The 19,771-nt window shown below is 39.2% G+C and overlaps 1 protein-coding gene across 1 annotated transcript in view; it reads right to left on the bottom strand.

The window, feature by feature from the left end:
* The window catches only part of SMC6 (Structural maintenance of chromosomes 6), a 143,486-nt gene that overhangs the window by 83,167 nt on the left and 40,548 nt on the right, over nucleotides 1-19,771 (bottom strand). Inside the window, exon 8 of the mRNA XM_067283419.1 lies at nucleotides 1,977-2,078. Within this exon, the coding sequence (XP_067139520.1) occupies nucleotides 1,977-2,078 (102 nt within the window). The remainder of the gene's footprint in view (nucleotides 1-1,976; nucleotides 2,079-19,771) is intronic.

The following is a 19,771-nucleotide window of genomic DNA, read 5'->3' as shown; positions in this document are numbered from 1 at the left end:
AAGATGCATTTACTGTACAGTACATACCATAGCAAACACAAAGTAGAATTTCCAACAGACATGTGTGGAGCTGTTTATAAACATTAGTGTCACTGTATGGTAGGCTTGAGAAGGCGGATTTTCATTCTGGTGTCATCACAAGAATTGCTTGAAACCATCTACTGGAGAGTGTCTTCCTCTCCATCCTGTGACATATTTGCCACTCACTCCTGCCCACTATCAGATGACTCTTCAAATGGTGCCATGCAAGAGTCCATTGGAAGGCATGATGGAATTGTGGTATTAACAGATAGTAGCCATTTTTGCCTTGACATTATGGTCTGAGAAGGGATTTCATATAACAGAATGGTTATCCTAAACACCATGGCAGTAAACATTTACATCAAAATGGTAAACAAATTGTTCTGCCATTCATAAACAGTATTGAAAAAACCCATTTCAACAGATTAATGCTTGTTCTCATACTGCAGTTGCAATACGACACACTTTTTGAGATGTCAATGTGTTACCCTGGTCATCAAGATCACCAGGTATTTTGTCAGTAGATGGGGCACAACTGGATGTTAGATCTAGGCTCATCCAAAACAGACAACAATCACTACCAATCTGACCCTACAGGTGCAGCAAGAGTAGAATGCTATCCAAAAGAATGACATCCTACACCTCTATAATCAAATGCATGCACATGTGGACACCTGCATTAAATTGGCAGTAACTACTGGATATTGGGATGGATGACATTCAATCTTTATGTGGTGCTGCATGTGCAGGTTGTAAGTTATACTCTTGAAACACATATGAATGTAATTAGGGTCTCTGGGTGGAAATACTTTCCTTTCCATTCTTTGGAAATTTTTTTCGTTTTCCTATTCCCAAATCTCAAGAAAAGTTGGTCAGAAAAGTAGAAATCAGCTCCTAGAACCCAGTAATACCCACAATAGGAAATAAACATACTACTCTCGATGTATCTTTTAGACATTTTTCCTATTTATTTATCACTATGTAAACTTATATATAAGTTTACATAGTGATAAATAAATAGATAGATATATATATGTAAATATATATGTAAACTTATATATAAGTTTACATATATATCTGGTGACAACATTACATGCCACCAGAATCAGATAACACATGATCAGCTAATTTTAGCTCTTGTAAATTGAGCACATTTGATCATGGAGAACAGAAAAAGTTTGTATCTATGCAAAAAAATATTTATTTTTACAATCCAGGATTTGACTACAAAATCATCTTCAGGTAAACTAACTAAAGAAGTCTAAGGTAGCTTACCTTAATACAACACTGTGGTCAAATTCTGGGTTGTAAAAATAAATATTTCTCTGTTGCTGTTCTCCATAATGAATTATTTCCACAAAGTGAAAGTTTATAATACCAACCACATTCAATCAATTTGTTTGTGGCTGATGATTGTGATGTACAGTAAAACCTTGTTATTTTGAAACTCAAAAAGAAAAAACTTTGAATTAGCCAAACTTTTTTCAAATCAAACTTTTTGTAATTATCAAATAGAATTATGACATTATCTAATATAATTTCACCCATTATGTTTACAAATATGTTAATGTTACAAGCTATTACTTAGTAATTTAAGCTATTTCAAAATAAAACTGCCAGTTGGAATTTACTTAATGAAAACATAATCAAATTACATTTAAAGCATGACAAGAAATTAATGTACAAAAGAAGCTTAGCTATTATTACAGATCATCAACAAAAATTAAATATAAAAGAATATTTTGAGAATTCTCAGGAAACATGATTTCTGAAGGTTCCAAAATGTTGGAAATTTGGAAACCCTAAATGTAATAAACATGCAGATAAATATTCTCTGTAATTTTTGTTCATCTTGTATAACTCTTTCTTGGTATTGGCATTTCCATTTCTGATATATATATACTATATACTATCAGAAATGGAAGTATATATATTTAAAATTTACTCTAGTTTACCTCCTTCTTTCTATGTAAAATGTCTCTTATCATCTTTTCTGTTTCATCTGTTTGAGTATAATCTTTCATCATCTGTTCCAATTGTGTAGCTTTAAGGAAAAACTGAAAAATAAATGTTTATAACTGAATATATAAAATATCTTTTAATCATAAAATAATTTATGCTAAATAATTTGTTAGATTAGAAAAAATTAATCCATTAACCAATGTATTTGCAATTCTTTCTAGAATTACAATAATTCTCTCTGTTAAGCTAATAGGATAATATGTCCTGTTCTGAAAACATACCTGAACCTGTTACCGATGTTGGAGAAAAAAAACGAAAAAATCCCATAAATGTTTTTGAACTTTAAAAGTTCTTCAGACAATTCAGGTACATCTTGATTACATCCCGGTGTTTCGCGAATGTGGAAGTTTATGTCCTGTTCTTTTAAATTAAATATACTGCATCCAACAGATATTCATATAACCTTATCATATGTATATCTTGAAAGCATTTGATTAAAGATATCTGATTACTTAAATTACTAGGGTTTTAGATATACAGAGATGATGTCACGCCAACAATTTTACTGATTCAAAAGAAAAATTCACATAAAGAACTGTTAAAGAACATTTTAAAAAACGTTTTAATATCCTGTGTAGGGATTGTATACCGGTTTGCCGATTTACCGGTTAACCGATAAATTGACAAAAAATCATTCGGTAAACTTACCGGTAAATTTTTGAAATTTACTGGTAATTCAGTAAATGAAAAATCCATACTACAAATTTTCACGTAGAAAATATTGTGTTTATAGATATTTAAATGGGCTAAAGGGACATTGAAAATAAAAAATCAGGTAAGTGTAAGCAACAATATACTTAATTATTAATTTTATGTGAGATATTTTTTGTTTAATTTTAATTTAAACTTTCTTGGGTTTGAGAAGCGCTGTAAATCGTACAGAAAGTGCTAGTTATCATATGTGATTTGTGCTCTGCAGTTTTTGAGATTTTTTATGGTTTAAAATCTTTACAATCAACGCTTTTCTTAAAGCATAAGTAAATATTTCCTTTTTTAATATTTAAAAATAATAATACGTAAATATTTCACGTATTTTTTAAATTAATAGCAATTTTGAATACACCACATTATGACAGGACATTAATGCAATATTATTGTAAAATAACATTAAAATGTTTTACTTCTAACAACTGTTTAAAATAATTAAATACAAATATTTATTACAAGATTCTAATATTATGCTTTAAGATTGTGTAAAATATGTATTATTTTCTTGGGTAATCTTGGATTTAGTCGAATTTATGGACCTGCGCCTGCTGAAGTATGCGCAGAATTAGTAGAAAATAAATTAAAAGAATTTCAAATTTCTTTGAAAAATGTTGTCTGCATAACATCGGACGGAGCTGCCATTATGAAGAAAACGATGAAATTACTCAATAAAAACCATCAGTTATGTCTTGTACATGGATTGCAAATCGCAATCATAAAAGTTCTTTACAATATAAGCACATCAGATGTACAGAATGATGATGAATATAATGCTAATTTACTACTTACTACAGATTCTAATTCTGATAATTCGGAAATTGAATACGATAATTTTGAAAAACCAAGAAACTACTGGCTGTACCGAACTTACTCTACAAGATGCAGAATTAAATTCTTTAATTACAAAAATACGGCAGATAGTAAGACTTTTTAGTAAATCGCCAACCAAAAATACATTACTACAAAAATATGTCAAAGAAATTATTCAAAAAGAACTTTCTTTAATTTTAGATTGTATAACCAGGTGGAATAGCTTACTAAACATGCTGGAAAGATTTTTATTACTTAAAGATGCTGTCCGAAAAAGTGTAATAGATTTGAAACTGGACTTAGATTTCAATGACAGAGAAATAAAATTACTACAGATATAATCTCAAGCTTGCAACCCATTAAGTTAGCCGTTGAAACACTGCAATGAAAACACTAATTTATATGTAGCCGATGTTACTTTGAAATTTATGTTGGATGAATTAACCAACCAAAATACATTTTTAAGCGTTGAACTGAAAAAAGCGTTAATATATAGCATAAAGGAGAAAAGGACTGTTTATTCAGACATATTACACTACTTGACAGACCGTAATTTGGTTTTGTCGGGTCAAGAAAGTTATGACATTTTTAATATAAACAGTAAAGCAACAATAATCAAAAGCATTGTTGAAATACTTTCGATTATTGTTGATAGTAGTCAAAGGCACTTAAATGATCCTGATTTGGATTCCAATTCAAAGTCAGATAACGAAAATATTGATATTTCTACATCTAATGTCAAATTATCAATGAAGCAGAAACTATGACCTTATCAAACAAAAACAGAATGTCAAGAAGAGTCGGTTCCACAAGCAAAAAACACGAAAGATTGGAAACAAATAGTAAAAAAAGAATTAGAATACTTTCGCCAAGAAAAAGTACGGGGGAAGTATATTCAAATAGTATTTGATTATTTAATATACCATTCGTCCAACAAGTGTTGAATCAGAAAGAGTATTCTCGGGATCTGGATTATTTTGTACAAAAATTAGATCAAAATTAGGAGATAAGACTTTAAATAATTTAAGTTTCTTGAGAAGTTACTTTTTAAAAAATGGTAATCGATAAAATGCTATTAGGTACTATATATTATTTCTATTGTATTTTTATTTTTCTGTATTATTTTATTTCTGTTTCTAAAAGTTATTATGTTAGTTTGTTTAGAATAACACTTTAATTTTTATATTCTATATCTTTGAAATAAAAAATGTGAAATGGAAATCAAAATGACATATTTTTTATTGCCTTAAGTTTATTTTTCAGGAAAAATTTACCGGTAATTTACCGGTAAACCGATATTTTAATTTTCATTTACCGAATTACCGGTAAATGAAAAATTCGGTAAATTTACAATCCCTAATCCTGTGAACACTTTCAATGTATTTATAAATGTTGTCTTCAGGCAAAACCAGATACAGATAGGTTTATGAACAAGTTTTTAAATTGAAACAAAAATGGCTGTAGCCAAGGAAATATGGGAGTTTTGAGTCCACTTGAAAAAAGGTGAAATTACTATTTACAAGTATAGATTCTAAACTAATGTTTATTTGATAAATAAGAGATGGCACCTAATGTCTATCTCTAGTGACAGATTACTTTATATCAATCATTTAATTAGCTAGATTATAGCCCGATATTTTAGGTGATCATTGGTTATTTCTGTAGAGTGGATTGACCTGTTGGTCGTGTGGCTGCTAGAATATCGTGCTCATGGATTATTTGTGTTTTTTGTGGGAAAATTCCTTTTTACAGTGGATTTTTGTGTGAGTCCGCAAACAACTAGTCACCCTGACCCTGTTGACGTCGATTTCGTCTCGATTGAACCGGAATTTTTGGATAGGACAACCTGAAGATCCCGAGATTTGGACTGACTTTCCGGACTTCAAAGGATGGTTTTCCGGAACCCAGGATGGCGCTGGATCCCTGACGAGGAAGTGAGTACGATTTCAAAATTTGGTGAACTTTGGCCCACTCAATCCGGAGGAAATGCCTATTTTTGATGCAGCAATCGGCGGGCCATTGCGGGCCTAATCTTAAGGGATTTTGGATTTCAACGACCCAGTCAGCTTCAGGCTCCTTTCAGCAAGTTTCCTGTAGAGTTACGTCAATTTACTGTTGTTAGGTTACAAGTTATCGTAGTTTTAAAATTTTATCATCGATTATTTCTTCCTAGCAACCAAACCGTTATTTTTTTTAATAACGTCTAACAGCCGAGACAGGTCAGCGCCATCCGCTGTCGGTTAGCTTCCAGGTCATGTTGTTTATCTTTAATGACCGTATATGGCATTTCACTACATGTATACCATTGATTCATACAATTTGCTGTTTTTAATTATTCTAGTATTTTGGTTAGAGTATTTTACTGTAATGACTTCCAAAAAAATTGACGAATTTGTTAGTGCTTCACAAAAGGTGTTAGAGGAGTTGAAAGGTTTCTGTGCCAAAAATAAAAAACTGGGTCCTAAAGAATCGGTCAGACAACTAACAGAGCTATTTACTAAGGTCATTGATGCAATGAAAGCTAATTTTCTTCCCACAGTGCTTGAACGTAAATTGACCGCTTTGGCTACTAAAGAGGACATTTTAGAGATCTCTGCTTCTCAAGAAGAGAAGTCCTTTGCCACTATTTCTGAAATAAAAGAACAAGTTAACAAACTTAGCAAAGGGTTTTCTTCTAATCAAGCTATAGAGAATATAGCAACTAAGTCTAGTTTTAGCGACATTTTAAAGCGAAACTTGCAATCCCCCCAACCTGTGCATAAGCCTCAGGTAGAGACACACACACTGTTAGTCTATAACAAAGACAATAATGATGATTCTGCTAAAACCCGGGCGCTCCTTACTGGGAATATCAAACCACATAACCTTGGTATAGCGGTCACGCGTGTTCGGAAGATTGGTAGGGGAGGTGTGGCAGTAGATTCGATTGACAAAGGAGACAGGGAACACTTGGAAGGATTTGTGAACAGGGTCTTGGGGTTAACTTCAAAAGTACCACATAAACGGCACCCACTCATTAAGATTACATCTGTCCTGATAGCAATTGAGAAGGACGATCTCACCATGGCAATCCTTGAGCAAAACGCTTACTTATCTGACAGTTGTAAAAACCAGATAGAATATATGAAGGAATTCGTAGTATGCTTTTCTATAAAGCATAGAGATCCCAATTATTTAACATGGGTTGTTGAAATTTCCCCGAGGCTTAGAACTATACTTTTAAACAAGGGTGCTGTTAACGTAAAATGGATGAGATGTCGTGTTTATGATTTTGTACCCACAAATCAATGTTTTCGATGCCTTGGGTATGGACATCACGCGAATAGCTGTACATCAAGCGAACGTGTTTGCAGTCATTGTGGCAGAGACCACCTCTTCAGAAATTGTGATCATAAAGAAGTTCCACCCATATGTACTAACCGTACGAGAGAGCACAAAGACAGCATAGATTATAACACAATGGATAAGCACTGCCCCATTTATTTAAAGATCATAACCCAGGCTATGGCTAGAACAGAATACACGGCTTGAGGTCTCTCTCATGCTTGCATGTGTTTCTGTTGTTTCTTTGCTACTCTGTTCTTGGAATTCTGGTTTCTGACCCTGTTCGGTTGCAATGGCAGGTACCATACAATACTTACACTGTCTTTCGCGTCGCTCCCAACTTGTGGATGCCTTACATTTAGTCAAACTGTGGGATTCCTGATACTTTGAACTACACGCGAAATTCGTGTGCAGTTATCCATGTTACTACTCTTGTATATGTGTGCAAACTTTGTTACATGAGCTTTTGGACTGTGTCCACTCTCCACTTTATGTATTTATGTTTGTTTTGTGATTGTCCGCATCGCAACTGTTCTTATGTCTGTCTTATCACGAGGCTGTCCTGTGTCGGTACGTGGAATTCTGTATGTTGCTTTCATTGTGATACAGGAGCAATTTTGTAACTTTATTGGTGTTACTTTTGTCGGTGATATCCAGGTAGTGCTAAACACGGGACCTGGACATTGTACTCACTGTTTTTGTACAATAAATCATAATGAATAAATGAATGATTATTTCTGTATATGCATTGGGTTTCGAGTTTATATTTGATAAATAATCCATATTTTGATAATCCTTATAAATCTAACTGTGAGCATTCCTAAACATTAAAGATTACTCATCAGATCTTAAAATAGTCAAGTTGGTTTTATAACTTCATAAATATAATCAGTCAAATTGATTGTGTTTCTGAAATTATTGTCAGGTTATTTATTAAACAGTATGTAAAGTCATGTTGGGGTTTCAAATTGCTATATTTTTTTAAACAGACAGACATCAAATATGCACTAAATTAAAGAGAAACATTCAAAGTTTTATTAATATGTTCAATGAAGTTTAATGTAAGCTCCACTGATTGCCTTGCAGATACCTGGCAGTATTCCATTTCTTCACATACACAACCAAGAAAATCAGGTTTTGGATGAGACAAGCTTCCATCTGTTGTTTCAAGTGTTTAAAATCAATAACGTGAACACTGCAAGCAGTTTACTTGTGGTTTATGTCAAGTAAAAATCTAAAGTGTGAAGTGGGAGAACACAGTGGCTCTGCCTTCCATCCTCTTCAAATTCACCACTGTAGAAATCTGTCATCAAGAAACTTCTGAATAATGTTGAAAAAGTGAAGAGCACCATCATCTTCAGAAATTTAACACTTTTGTCTCTAATTTGTAGCACTGCCTGTACTGTATATCAACATACTTAATACACTGTATAACATTTAAAATATCAAGATAATTGTATGATGTAATACTGGGTTCTAAAAAGAAAAATGAGCCAATTACATTATCCTGTGCGAGACACACTACCCATTAACTTTTGGTTGTCACATTCATTACCTCATTACATTCAAACCTGTGTTAATCTCTACATATCTCAGGTTGCAACCTGCTGACCTTGACCAGTGGACCCGAGATATCTTATTTCAACATCAGAACATTTTTGGAACTAGAGGTTGCTAATCATTATAATTTTATTAAAACTATCTTCCAAAATATAATTTTTTTTTGTTTTTACATTTATTAATATATCTATTTTGTTTGTGCAAAATAAATAAATAATTTCAGATGATACAACAGCCACAATTATTTTTAAAAAATTTTTTAACGTAAAATTTTCATTAGACTTAATATCAACAAAAATTCACCATCGTGGCTACATGCAATGGAGAAAAATTTCAACATGGGATAGGTTAAACATGTGACAGTATTCACGTTCATATATACAAACTCTGAGTAATTGTCTCTGCTCTGCCAAATGGCACTACAGAGTACAAACAATTATGTCTTAATCACAAGTTTGGTCTGGCACCCAGTGGCTACTGAATGTCTGGACTTAGAAGTTGAACCTGAGATAAATGCTTGGGCTCTGGCTCGGTGATACAAACCAAGAGGAGACCAACTTTCCTTGCCTTCCGGTGTTTTATGGGTTTTCTTCATGTGTCTAACATCTAAATAGGCTGTATTTTTTTGTAAAAGTCCTCTTGGCAGATCACTCATGTGTTGTGTTGCTGGTTGAGTTTCTGCTTTCGTTGAGAGAGGACGTGTGTTTCTTAGCTCCCTAGTTTTTCTAAGTTCAGTTTAGCCTCTTAACCCTAGTTTTAGGCCTAGAGGAGTGTCTCCCATGCTTCGGTATAGGGAATTAGGGTTGTTTTAGGCCTAGCTAGGTGCTTGTTTTTGCTAAGCCTACTCTTAGGCTTAAGTTGGGGTTGGTGTCACTAACCCTACCTTTAGGCTTAGCTGTGACCTGCTTTTTGGATATCTGTGAGTGTGTGTTGTTGCTCTTCGTTGTGGTTGCCATATTGCCCTCCTAGCCATTGGGGTAACTCAACGGCAGTAGACAGTGTGAACGGCCATCTTCGATTACTGGAAGAGAGTGTTGTGTCTTGGTTACCTAACCAGGGCTGTCTTTAGATGACAGGTGTCTGACCAACACTGACAGTGTTGGGAATCTGAGCACCACTTGCCTATTGTTGCTTGTTTGGGAGGATCTCCAATCATTTGTCAGGTTATCCCCCCTTCTGTCATTCCAGGTTGCTAAGTGCCAATTGGTGCCACATCTGGCACTTAGTCAGCAACTACAGACAGGTACAGTACAGTACAACCAGCCAGCTGCCCTTGAAAACAAGGGCCAAGCCAGCTTGGCCTCATCTGGTTCCAGCACCACCCTTACCTCTTCTTGGCTGCAGTCCTGTTGGTGTGTTTGGACATCTGGACATTTCTTGGGACTCTTATCAGCCTGATCGTGATCATCTTTGGATATCATTGACTTCTTTTATTGTGCTAACAGATTACTCAGTTACTTTGCTGTCACCCCGCCTTAAAGTTGGCAACACTGCTACTTTTGTCATCCTGCCTGGGTGAGTGGTTTTTCGTTGGTTTTACCTCTATCGCTTTCCCCTCTGCACTACTCGATCGTCAGATCTTTGGTGCAGAGCTCCTGCTGGCAACAGGCCACCTTTACACACTTCCTACTCACCATCTGTTTTGTAAGCACTATTGCTGTTACTTGTATCTGTGTCTCACAATTGTTGATTTGTGCACCATGAAGACTAGTGCATTAACCACTTTCCTTGACAAGGCTAATGTTATCGCCAATGAAGTGAAAGGTTACTTTGTGAAAAATAGCAACGAACATCTAGGCACTGCTGGACATATTAAGTATGTGTCTCGTTGGATCCAAAAAATCAGTGACCTGGCTGAGTCCACCATCAGAGAATCCTGCCCTCTCGAGAAGAAAAATGCTTCACCTTCCAATGGGAAAGTTTCTGCTCATGCTACTACTCCACCCGCCCTCCTTGCTGATCCACAAGTAAGTCCTGCCCCTACAGCTACCCCAGTGAGTAAAGGTAAATTACCATCCATGTGTAGTGAAATCCTCATCACGGGAATGACCCCACCCATGCCAGTGCTTCGACCACCAAAATCGCATTGTACAACCGACTACCATCATGAACTTGATCACAAACTCAGGGAAATCATCACAAAAATAGACGAGATTAGCAAAAGTAATCACCAAATCAATAAGGACGTAAAGGGAATTGCAAATAACCTAAACCATGACTCCCCTCAGGAACAATTCCAATTGATTTCTGGGAAACTGGAACATCTGATCGATGGTGGACCTATTAAAGACATCTTAGAAACCCAGAAAATTATTAAAGAAAAGTTAGATAACAAGCATAGTGTTAACACCCCTGTCAATGGTACTGTTAGATCATACAGCACAGTTCTTAAATCAGGGAAATTGGTCCAACCAACAAACTACCCTCTTCAGCCACCGAGGTCCTTCTAGTTTACCACAAGGGCGAGGACAGGAGCTGCAATAATCTGAGGAAAATAATCTACAGTAAAATAAAGCCATCCAACCTCAACATTGGGATCGACCGTATACGGAATGTAGGAGGGGGCCTCGCGATAGAACTTAAAGTGAAGGACGCAAACATACTCAAAACTTTCATTGCCGAAAACATCCCAGAGGTTTCTGTCAGAACCCCAAGGAAACATCTTCCTCACATAGTTATATACTCAGTGCCCACACAAATCTCACGCGAGGAACTTCCGTTACTGATTTTCAACCAAAACCATATTATCAATGAAACACATATTGAGGAAATATTCAGAGAAGCTTTCAACATTAAATTCGCCACAGGGAAAAAGACCAACTCCTTTACTAACTGGATCGTCGAGGTTAAACCTGACCTTCGCAAACAACTCCTAATGCTGGGAAAATTAAATTTGGAATGGTCTCGCTGCAGGGTGGCGGACTTCCACCCTGTTTTGCAGTGTTTCCGCTGCCTTAGATTTGGCCACTCCACTCGTAATTGTAGCAATACTACTCCCACCTGCAGTCATTGCTCGGGTGAGCATTCCTACAAGGACTGTACCAACAAGAACTCTACCCCTATCTGCTACAACTGTAGGCATGATAAAGCTGGCCACACGGATCACAATGCTAGGGACAGCTCCTGCCCTATCTACTGTTTTATCAAGACCAACTTAATTAACCGCACCGACTATGGAACGACCAAATAACAACCAAATCCGTCTACTGCAGTTCAACGCCGGAAGGAGCATTGCTGCTACCTCCGTGCTCACATCCATCATTCATAACTACGACCTCATTCTCTGTCAGGAGCCATATTGTATCAAAGATATCCCTGCTTGCCTCCCCACCAGCTATACTCCCCTTAAAGGCACAGATGACTACCCCTGGGCTGTCACAATTGCTGTCAGTGATGACCTCTCCCTCCTGCATCACATCACTGTCAGCACGCAGTATGTCTGCTGCACAGAGTTATTCGTAAACGGCAAAGACACATCCTACTCAACTACTACTGCCCAAAGAACACTCGCATCGAGGACATCCTTATTTGCATGCAAAACATCATGGACAAGTACACAGGGGCATACTTCATTTTGGCTGGCGACACCAACGCCCATTCTCCCACTTGGGGAGGTGATTGTCTGGACTCTCGTGGTCAACTTCTCGAGGAGTTCTTTGCACGTAATTGCCTCCTAGTTATCAACGACCCTCTCTCCCCGCCAACCTTTGTCTCCAGCCAGGAACGCAGTTGAATTGATGTAACCGCTTGCTCCCTTGGTTGTCACCCTCACATTTGCCAGTGGAGAATCCTGGAGGAATCACTTGACGATCATGCATTTATCTCCTTCTATATTGACATCACTTCTCCAGTCGACCTCCGGCACCCATGCCGCAAATACAATCTAAAACGTGCTAAGTGGAGCGATCTTCAGTATTATCTCACCACCAACCTGATCGATTGCGATGCTGAAAACCCTGAGGAGGCCCGGAATCACATCAACTACAACATCGACATCATCAACTACAACATCGACATCATCAACACTGCCTGTAAGATGTTCATCCCTCAGTTCACTAAGTCACGTAAATCTGTCCCTTGGTGGACTGCTGAACTCACGAACCTCAGGAAAGAAAACATTACTCTTAGAAAGCAGTTTCAAAATTGCCACACCGAGCCCCATCGCTCGACCTACAAGCTACAGTATTACAACCACCTTCGTATATATAAAAATAAAATTAAAACAGCCAAGAAGGATTCGTGGAGGGAATTTTGTGCAGCTGCCTCTAAAAACCCGTGGGGATTTATTACTAAATTCTGCACCAACAAACTCAAAAAGAAGCAAATTATGTGTTCCAACACTGAAGGTGAAGACTTTCTTCAGGCTGCAAATAATAAAATGGACAAATTCTGTTTTGACGGCCCTCACGAACGAGACACCACAGCACACACTGAGTTCGTTTGTTAATAGAGGATGACATCAATACTCCCAACGCTCCTAGCTTCCACCTACAAGAATTAAAGAAAGTTTTTGCAAACCTCAACAACAAAAAATCCTCCGGGCACGATGACATTACCCCAGAGCTCGCCAAGCACCTCTGGAACCTCATCCCTCACCATCTCCTGCAGCTTTATAACACCTGCCTGAAACATGGCATCTTTCCGCATTCCTGGAAACTCGCCAAGATTGTCCCAGTGCCAAAACCTGGCAACCCTAATGACTGCAGGCCTATCTCTTTGCTACCAGTTCTGGGTAAGGTTTTGGAGCGACTCATCAACAACAGGCTTCTCTGGCACCTGGAGGTTAACCACCTTATCCAAGATACTCAATTTGGCTTCCGTCCCCAAAAATCCTCAGCTGATGCTATTTGTCATGCAGTTAACTGTATCAACCACCTACTGGAAAGTAATAAGTACGTTCTGGCCATCAGCCTTGACATCGCCAAGGCGTTTGATAGTGCCTGGTGGCCCCTGATCCTTAAAAACCTCAGGAACATGGACTGTTCTGCCAATATCTTTCACATTCTTAAAGACTATCTTAACGACAGAACAGCTACTTTGCGCTGTGGGGGACACACTGTTCTTCGCAGGGTTGTTCGTGGCTGTCCGCAGGGCTCAGTGTGTGGCCCCATTCTTTGGAATGTCCTCTTCAACGACTTCCTCTCCCAGGACTTTGGCCATCACAATCTGATAGCATATGCTGATGATGTTTTGGTCCTTTTTGGCGGCCGGTCCCGTGCGGCCCTTGAGCAACATAGAAATCGCATTCTCGAAAACATTTTAAGTTGAGGTACACATCACAAGCTTACCTTCAATCCCAACAAAACTAGATGCATTGTTTTTAACAAGCCCAGACGACAACATCTTTACCTTAGAGTCCCCAGCATCAAAATGGGCGTGCAAACTGTTAAGGTCGAAAAAACTATTAATTACCTAGGCGTGATCCTTGACCATCGACTACTCTGGAACTCTCACATTGACTACATCACCAATCGCACTGGCAGAATCTTTAATGCCTTTGCGCGCATTGCGAGAGGTCAATGGGGACTGGCCTCTGAGGCTATGGATGTAATCTATAACTAGATCTTCATTCCCATCATCACATATGCCTGCGGCAGCTGGGGAAGTGCAGTCCATAAGTCTTATATCAAGCGTAGGCTGATTGCCGCACAGCGAAGAGCTCTCATACAGATCACCAAGGCCTACTCTACTTCTCCTAACATGCCCCTTCAAGTCTTGGCGAAGAAAGCTCCTATCAATCTCATTATTACCTCTCATCTCAATCTCTGGCAAATTAAAAAGGGTCAAGATGTTCACACTGGTAGACAACTTATTCATCACGAGGACTTCGAAAAGGGCATAAGTTTCGCAAATTTCCAGCACCCTGCGACCCCTTCTAGCATCATTTTCGACCAACCATCCCACGTTGACTTTGAGATCTTCACAGATAGCTCGAAGACAGACGCAAAGGTCGGTTGCAGCTACGTTGTATTTCAGCACTGTCAGGAAACCACATCGGGCCAGTTTAGGCTGGGTAATCATTGCAATGACTTCCAGGCTGAACTCTATGCCATCAAAATGGCCATCGTCTGGACTAACAACCTAAACAATAAAAATATTGCCATCATTACTGACAGTGCATCATCCATCGCTCTTTTAGGTAAACAATCTTCCCATCCAATCTATACTGATATCCAAAACTTGGTCTTCAACTCCAACAACTGCATATTTATGTATTGGACACGCGCCCACCAGGGCACTCATGGAAATGAGAGGGCTGATGCCCTGGCCAAGGATGCTTCTGTTGACATTAATCTCCCAGTCTCCTACAACAAATTCAACATAAAGACTCTCAAAACCATCCTCTGGCAGGATCTGCTTCTTACTTGGCAGCATGATTGGGACAACCGCAACCATCCTGTCACCCACAAATTCATTCCCTGCATCAGTAACTTTATGTCCTTCAATTGGTACAAACCAAGTCATTACATCACGCAGTTTCTCACCGGCCATGGCCGTTTTCAGTCCTATCTCGCCAGATTTGCTGGTGCGAACAATTCTACCTGCTCTCTTTGTGGTGTCAGTGACAGTAGTGTACATTACATCTATGACTGCCCCTTGCTCGAACTAAAACGCCATTTTCTAAGGACGACAATCGACTCCCATGGGCACAACTGGACCAACCATGACTCCTGCCTACGCGACAAAGACTCTTATGAAGCCTTCCTTAACCTCATCTCTATGTATTTCTCCCGCACCACTGTGAGTGGCTACTAGTTCTGTAGTGTAATCTACATGTATACTTTGTTTAGTCTGTCCTATTCATGTCCCTTCTTCCTGTAACCACGGGCTAGTCTAGTACATATTGTATATTTTCATTGTTCTTTTGTATTTTATGTCTTTTATGTTTATGTTCTGCTTATTAGTTTTAGTCTTAGTTTAATTCTGCATTTATTCTCTTTGTTTTTTTTAACTCTTTTATTGTAACTTTTATTCATGGTACACCAACTGTTCAAACCCTGTATACCTGTACTGTGCCAACACTTGGTTATGCGAAAGCGGCACCAAGTATATACTGTTTGTAGTATGTTTTATTTAATAAAAAATCTGAATCCGAATCCTTGCCTTCCTCACTCTCAAGTCCAACCCGCTTACATGGACATACATTTTGGTGCAGCCTGTACTGCACTTAAGAGTTCTCTACCAAGGAGAGACCAGCTCTTAATAACAGTCAGCAGGGTCCCCTTCCCTAGAAAAGGAAGCCCTGCCCATTGCATCCACTGAGCTTATAGGTTGAAGAGACCTATTACTTTCCTCATCAATTCCTTCAGTTTCGATAGGTTTCATTTACTAGCTGCAAGCATTCAAAGTACTTGTTCAGAAGGCTTAGACCAGAGTCCCTCAGCAGAAATCCTCAGTGAGAGGACAGTCAAGTACATAGTGCCTCGCATCACCACAAGGACACCCACAGGAGCAGCTACCATCTCCTTGTCTGAACTTGGACTTGAAATGGAGAACCTCCCATGTCTGGTCAGTATTTCCATCGTAAGCCAATCACGACTTACTGGAGTTTGGCCAACTTCAGGCACGAAGACATAGATTGACCTGCCTGCTGTACTTTGAGTCCAGCGCTCTTGCCAGTATGTCATCGATTGTTGCAGTAGAGTACCTTTTATGTAATAAGCAGAGGTTTGACCATCCTTGTTACAAGTGGGCCCTTGGCCACCTCCTTGGCCAGTTGGTCAGTGTGCTCGTTGCCTGGGATCCCAATGTGGCCTCAGACTCACCTCAGCAATGTGTCGTGCATACCTCACCCTCATACCTTACCAACTCATCCCTGTAGTACCTATCGCTCAGGGCCTGAAGTGACGACTGGCTGTCAGAGTACACGGTGACCGGCTCTGGACCCAGATGTTGTAGAATCCACTGGGACGCACCCTCCAGAGCCACCAGTTCTACCTGGAACACAGACACCTCCTCATTCAGTCTGACCAACTGACTGTACACTTGAACTCCATTAGAAAAGACACAGCACGCAGCACCTACTAAGATACCGAGTTTAAAGCCATTAGTGTATACTTCAACACTGCTGTTTGTTGGTTCATCAACATCCCAGTCTAGTCCTATCCTATAAGCAGGATGGACTTTTAGTACATCTGTCTGACATCTAAGTCTGATGACTGGGTACATCTGATTACAATGCTTAGCCTCTAGACCTTCCACCATTCTGTAAAAAACTGCCTCTTGGCTGACAACTAGAGGCAATGGAAGCAGCCCGGCCAAGACAAGGGCCACTTCTGTAGCCACAATTCTGTATGCTTTCATTGTGGGGGCTGTGGTCTCTGAATTGTTAGCAGTGTCCTGCTCTGATTGACATTGGCAGAATCTTTCCACCAAATATAGCAGATAACACATTCTACCTCATCTTGTAGATGGCTCGAATCACTTCTCTGCTAAGGTCGTAGTCCTGTCTACGTAGTGCTGCTATTGTAAGGTTTGTTCTTTCTCAAACATTCCTCAGATGGGGCATCCAGCAGTGTCTGGTCAATGATAACATCAAGGTAGTTTAACTTGTTCACCCTTTGAATGGGGTTACTCTGGATTCTGTGTATTGGTTGGCGTGCCAACACTCCGATCCAGCCCACTGTCAGGTCCTCTGATTTCTCAGGGCTAAAGGACAGCTTATGCAGATCTACCCAACAAACAAGCCATTCTATTGCTTCCTTGCTGTAAATCTCCATTTCACATCTACTTAGTCCTGCAACTACTAGCAACAGATTGTCTGCATAGGCTTACAGCTGGATGTTGTCCAAAAGGACAAGCCTCAGTGCCAACTTTGCAAGAACATTCCAAACAAAGTGTCCAATGCGTAACCCCTGGGGACAATCCTCTGCAGTCTCCTAACAAATCTTGCACTTGGGGTGTGGTACTCAACTGAACAGTCACTCAGGAAACTCCTGACAAGTGAATAGAGGGTAATTGGCAGGTTAGCCTTCCACAATTCACCCACTATGGATGGCCACCAGATGTTGTCAAATGCCCCCACACCATCCATAGAAACAAGCGACATGTGGAGGAGGCTCTGTTAATGGTTCTGGTAAAGCAGGTTGACTGCCCGATGTAGTGCCTGGCAGGTCAACACATCTGGCCGGAACCCATATTGTTGTGGGTGTAAAAGCCCTTGCTGTTTCAAGTGATAAAATTCTCTGTCTGATAGGATTCTGTCTAAAACTTTCTCCAGGACTGAAAATAGGCTTATAGGTCTATAAGACTTTGGTTCGTTCTTCAGGCACCTACTCTTATGAATTAACACAAGGTGTGCCTGTCTCCATTGCATTGAAAAGTGACCCAGGAGTCTTCTGAAACAAGAGACAGAGCAGGCCTGGTTGTACCTGCTGCAGAACTTTTACCATTTCAGCAGTGATCCCATCAACACTAGGTGCCTTCCCTTTCCTTAGGTTGCCAATGGTATGGCCACCTCAGAGTCAATCACTGGCACAAGCATCTTGGCCTCAAGAACAAGCAGTTCCACATCTTTTTGAAGCTGCCTCTGTTCTTCAGTGTCATTGGACCGCTCGTCACACAGAAAGTGCAACTGAAGCAGTACCTTGATCAAATCCTCCTGTGTGGAGGTTAGAGTGCCATCATCAGGTCTTTTGATGGACCCCAAGACTGTGCTACACTTTAACTTCCCCAGCACCAACTTATAGGGGAGACAGAATAGTCCAGAAAGAAATATATATTTATTGTTAATGTGAATTTATCCTGGCAATTTTTTAATGTAATGTACACTCACTTGTTGACAGAAACTGAGCCATGAGGTCTTTTTGACACTGTTTAACTTGTACTTGTACTCAGTATTGGCCTTCTGGAACTCCAGTTTCCTGGTTGCCCAAAGGTCCTTGTCCATGCATTGTTGAAAGTGTCACCAGAGCACCGTCATGACTCTCAGCTCCTGGGTCCACCAAGGAACTGACTGGTGGGAGGTGGGCTGCTGTTGTGTGAGTGTGCCGTCTCCTGCAGCTTTAACTGCTTCGATTAGGTTAGCCACGACCTCCTCCAGGTCTTTGATACTCTCAACCTTAGAGACGAATGTAACTAAGTCAACTGTCGTTTTGGCGAGGCATCTGCTAAATCGATTGTGGTTTCTGGCAGTCAACTCTTAGCAACTACTTGGCCAGTCCGGCAAGCCACTCATCACCTCATAGGCAATGAAGCAATGGTCATTACAGCTTTCTGCATCAATCATTTCCTATTGCAAGGTAAGTCTCAGCATAGCCCCACTTACAATTGTGAGGTCAATCTAGCTCTCGCCTGCAACAGAAGAGAAGGTAGCAACCCCAAACGGGTTATTCAGGACATGTATCCCCAACTCTCCACAGCTTCTTTCATTGTTTCCCAAGCCAGATTGTCTATCGAAGAGCCCCACAACAAGTGTTTGGCATTAAAATAACCTGCCAAAACCACCTGATCATAAAACAAGATAACCCTTTCAAGTTCACTCAGAAGACGTCGAATGTTGAATGACAGTGGGCAATAACTGGAGACCATGACCCATGTAGAGGCGGGAGTAAAGGTATTTCTACGACCACAAGTCGTGAGATGGCATATGCATTAACGTTCCTCTGTGTCAATACTACTGTGGCACGCACAACAGTTGTTACCTTCTTGACAAAAATGCTCCATTGAAGTGATAAGCCAAATTAAATTAAAAAATTGCCAGGACGAATTCACATTAAGAATAAATATATATTTCTTTCTGGACTATACATACAAATGAGTCAGACTCCTGTCCTTTCACACGCTTTGTAGAGGCAATAACAAATCCACAGCGAAACAGACCTTTTATTTGAGCCTACATGTCCGCCATCCAATGTAAATAAGTTAAAAAACCCTCTAGCGGTGGCTAACACAATTATAAAATTAATTATTACATTAAAAAATTGCCAGGATAAATTCACATTAACAATAAATATATATTTCTTTCTGGACTATACATACAAATGAGTCCGACTCTTTCTGTCCTTTCACACGCTTTGTAGAGGCAATAACAAATCCACGGCGAAACAGACCCTTTATTTGAGGCTACATGTCTGCCATCCAATGTAAATATTTCACACGCTTTGTAGAGGCAATAACAAAAGACAGAAGGAGTCGGACTCATTTGTATGTATAGTCCAGAAAGAAATATATATTTATTCTTAATGATAAGCCAAGTATTCACATTGCTTAAGAAAATAAGATTCATATTTGGCAAACCAAAGAATACATTGCACTTTACAATTGCCATCTTAACTGAAATGCTCAATTTGGTACATAACTTTTGCTAGTTGCATGTCTAACCTTC

Source organism: Centruroides vittatus, unplaced genomic scaffold (genome assembly GCF_030686945.1).
Source record: "Centruroides vittatus isolate TY-2023 unplaced genomic scaffold, ASM3068694v2 contig_986, whole genome shotgun sequence".
Lineage (NCBI taxonomy): Eukaryota > Metazoa > Arthropoda > Arachnida > Scorpiones > Buthidae > Centruroides > Centruroides vittatus.
This window is presented reverse-complemented; position numbering and strand designations above follow the sequence as displayed.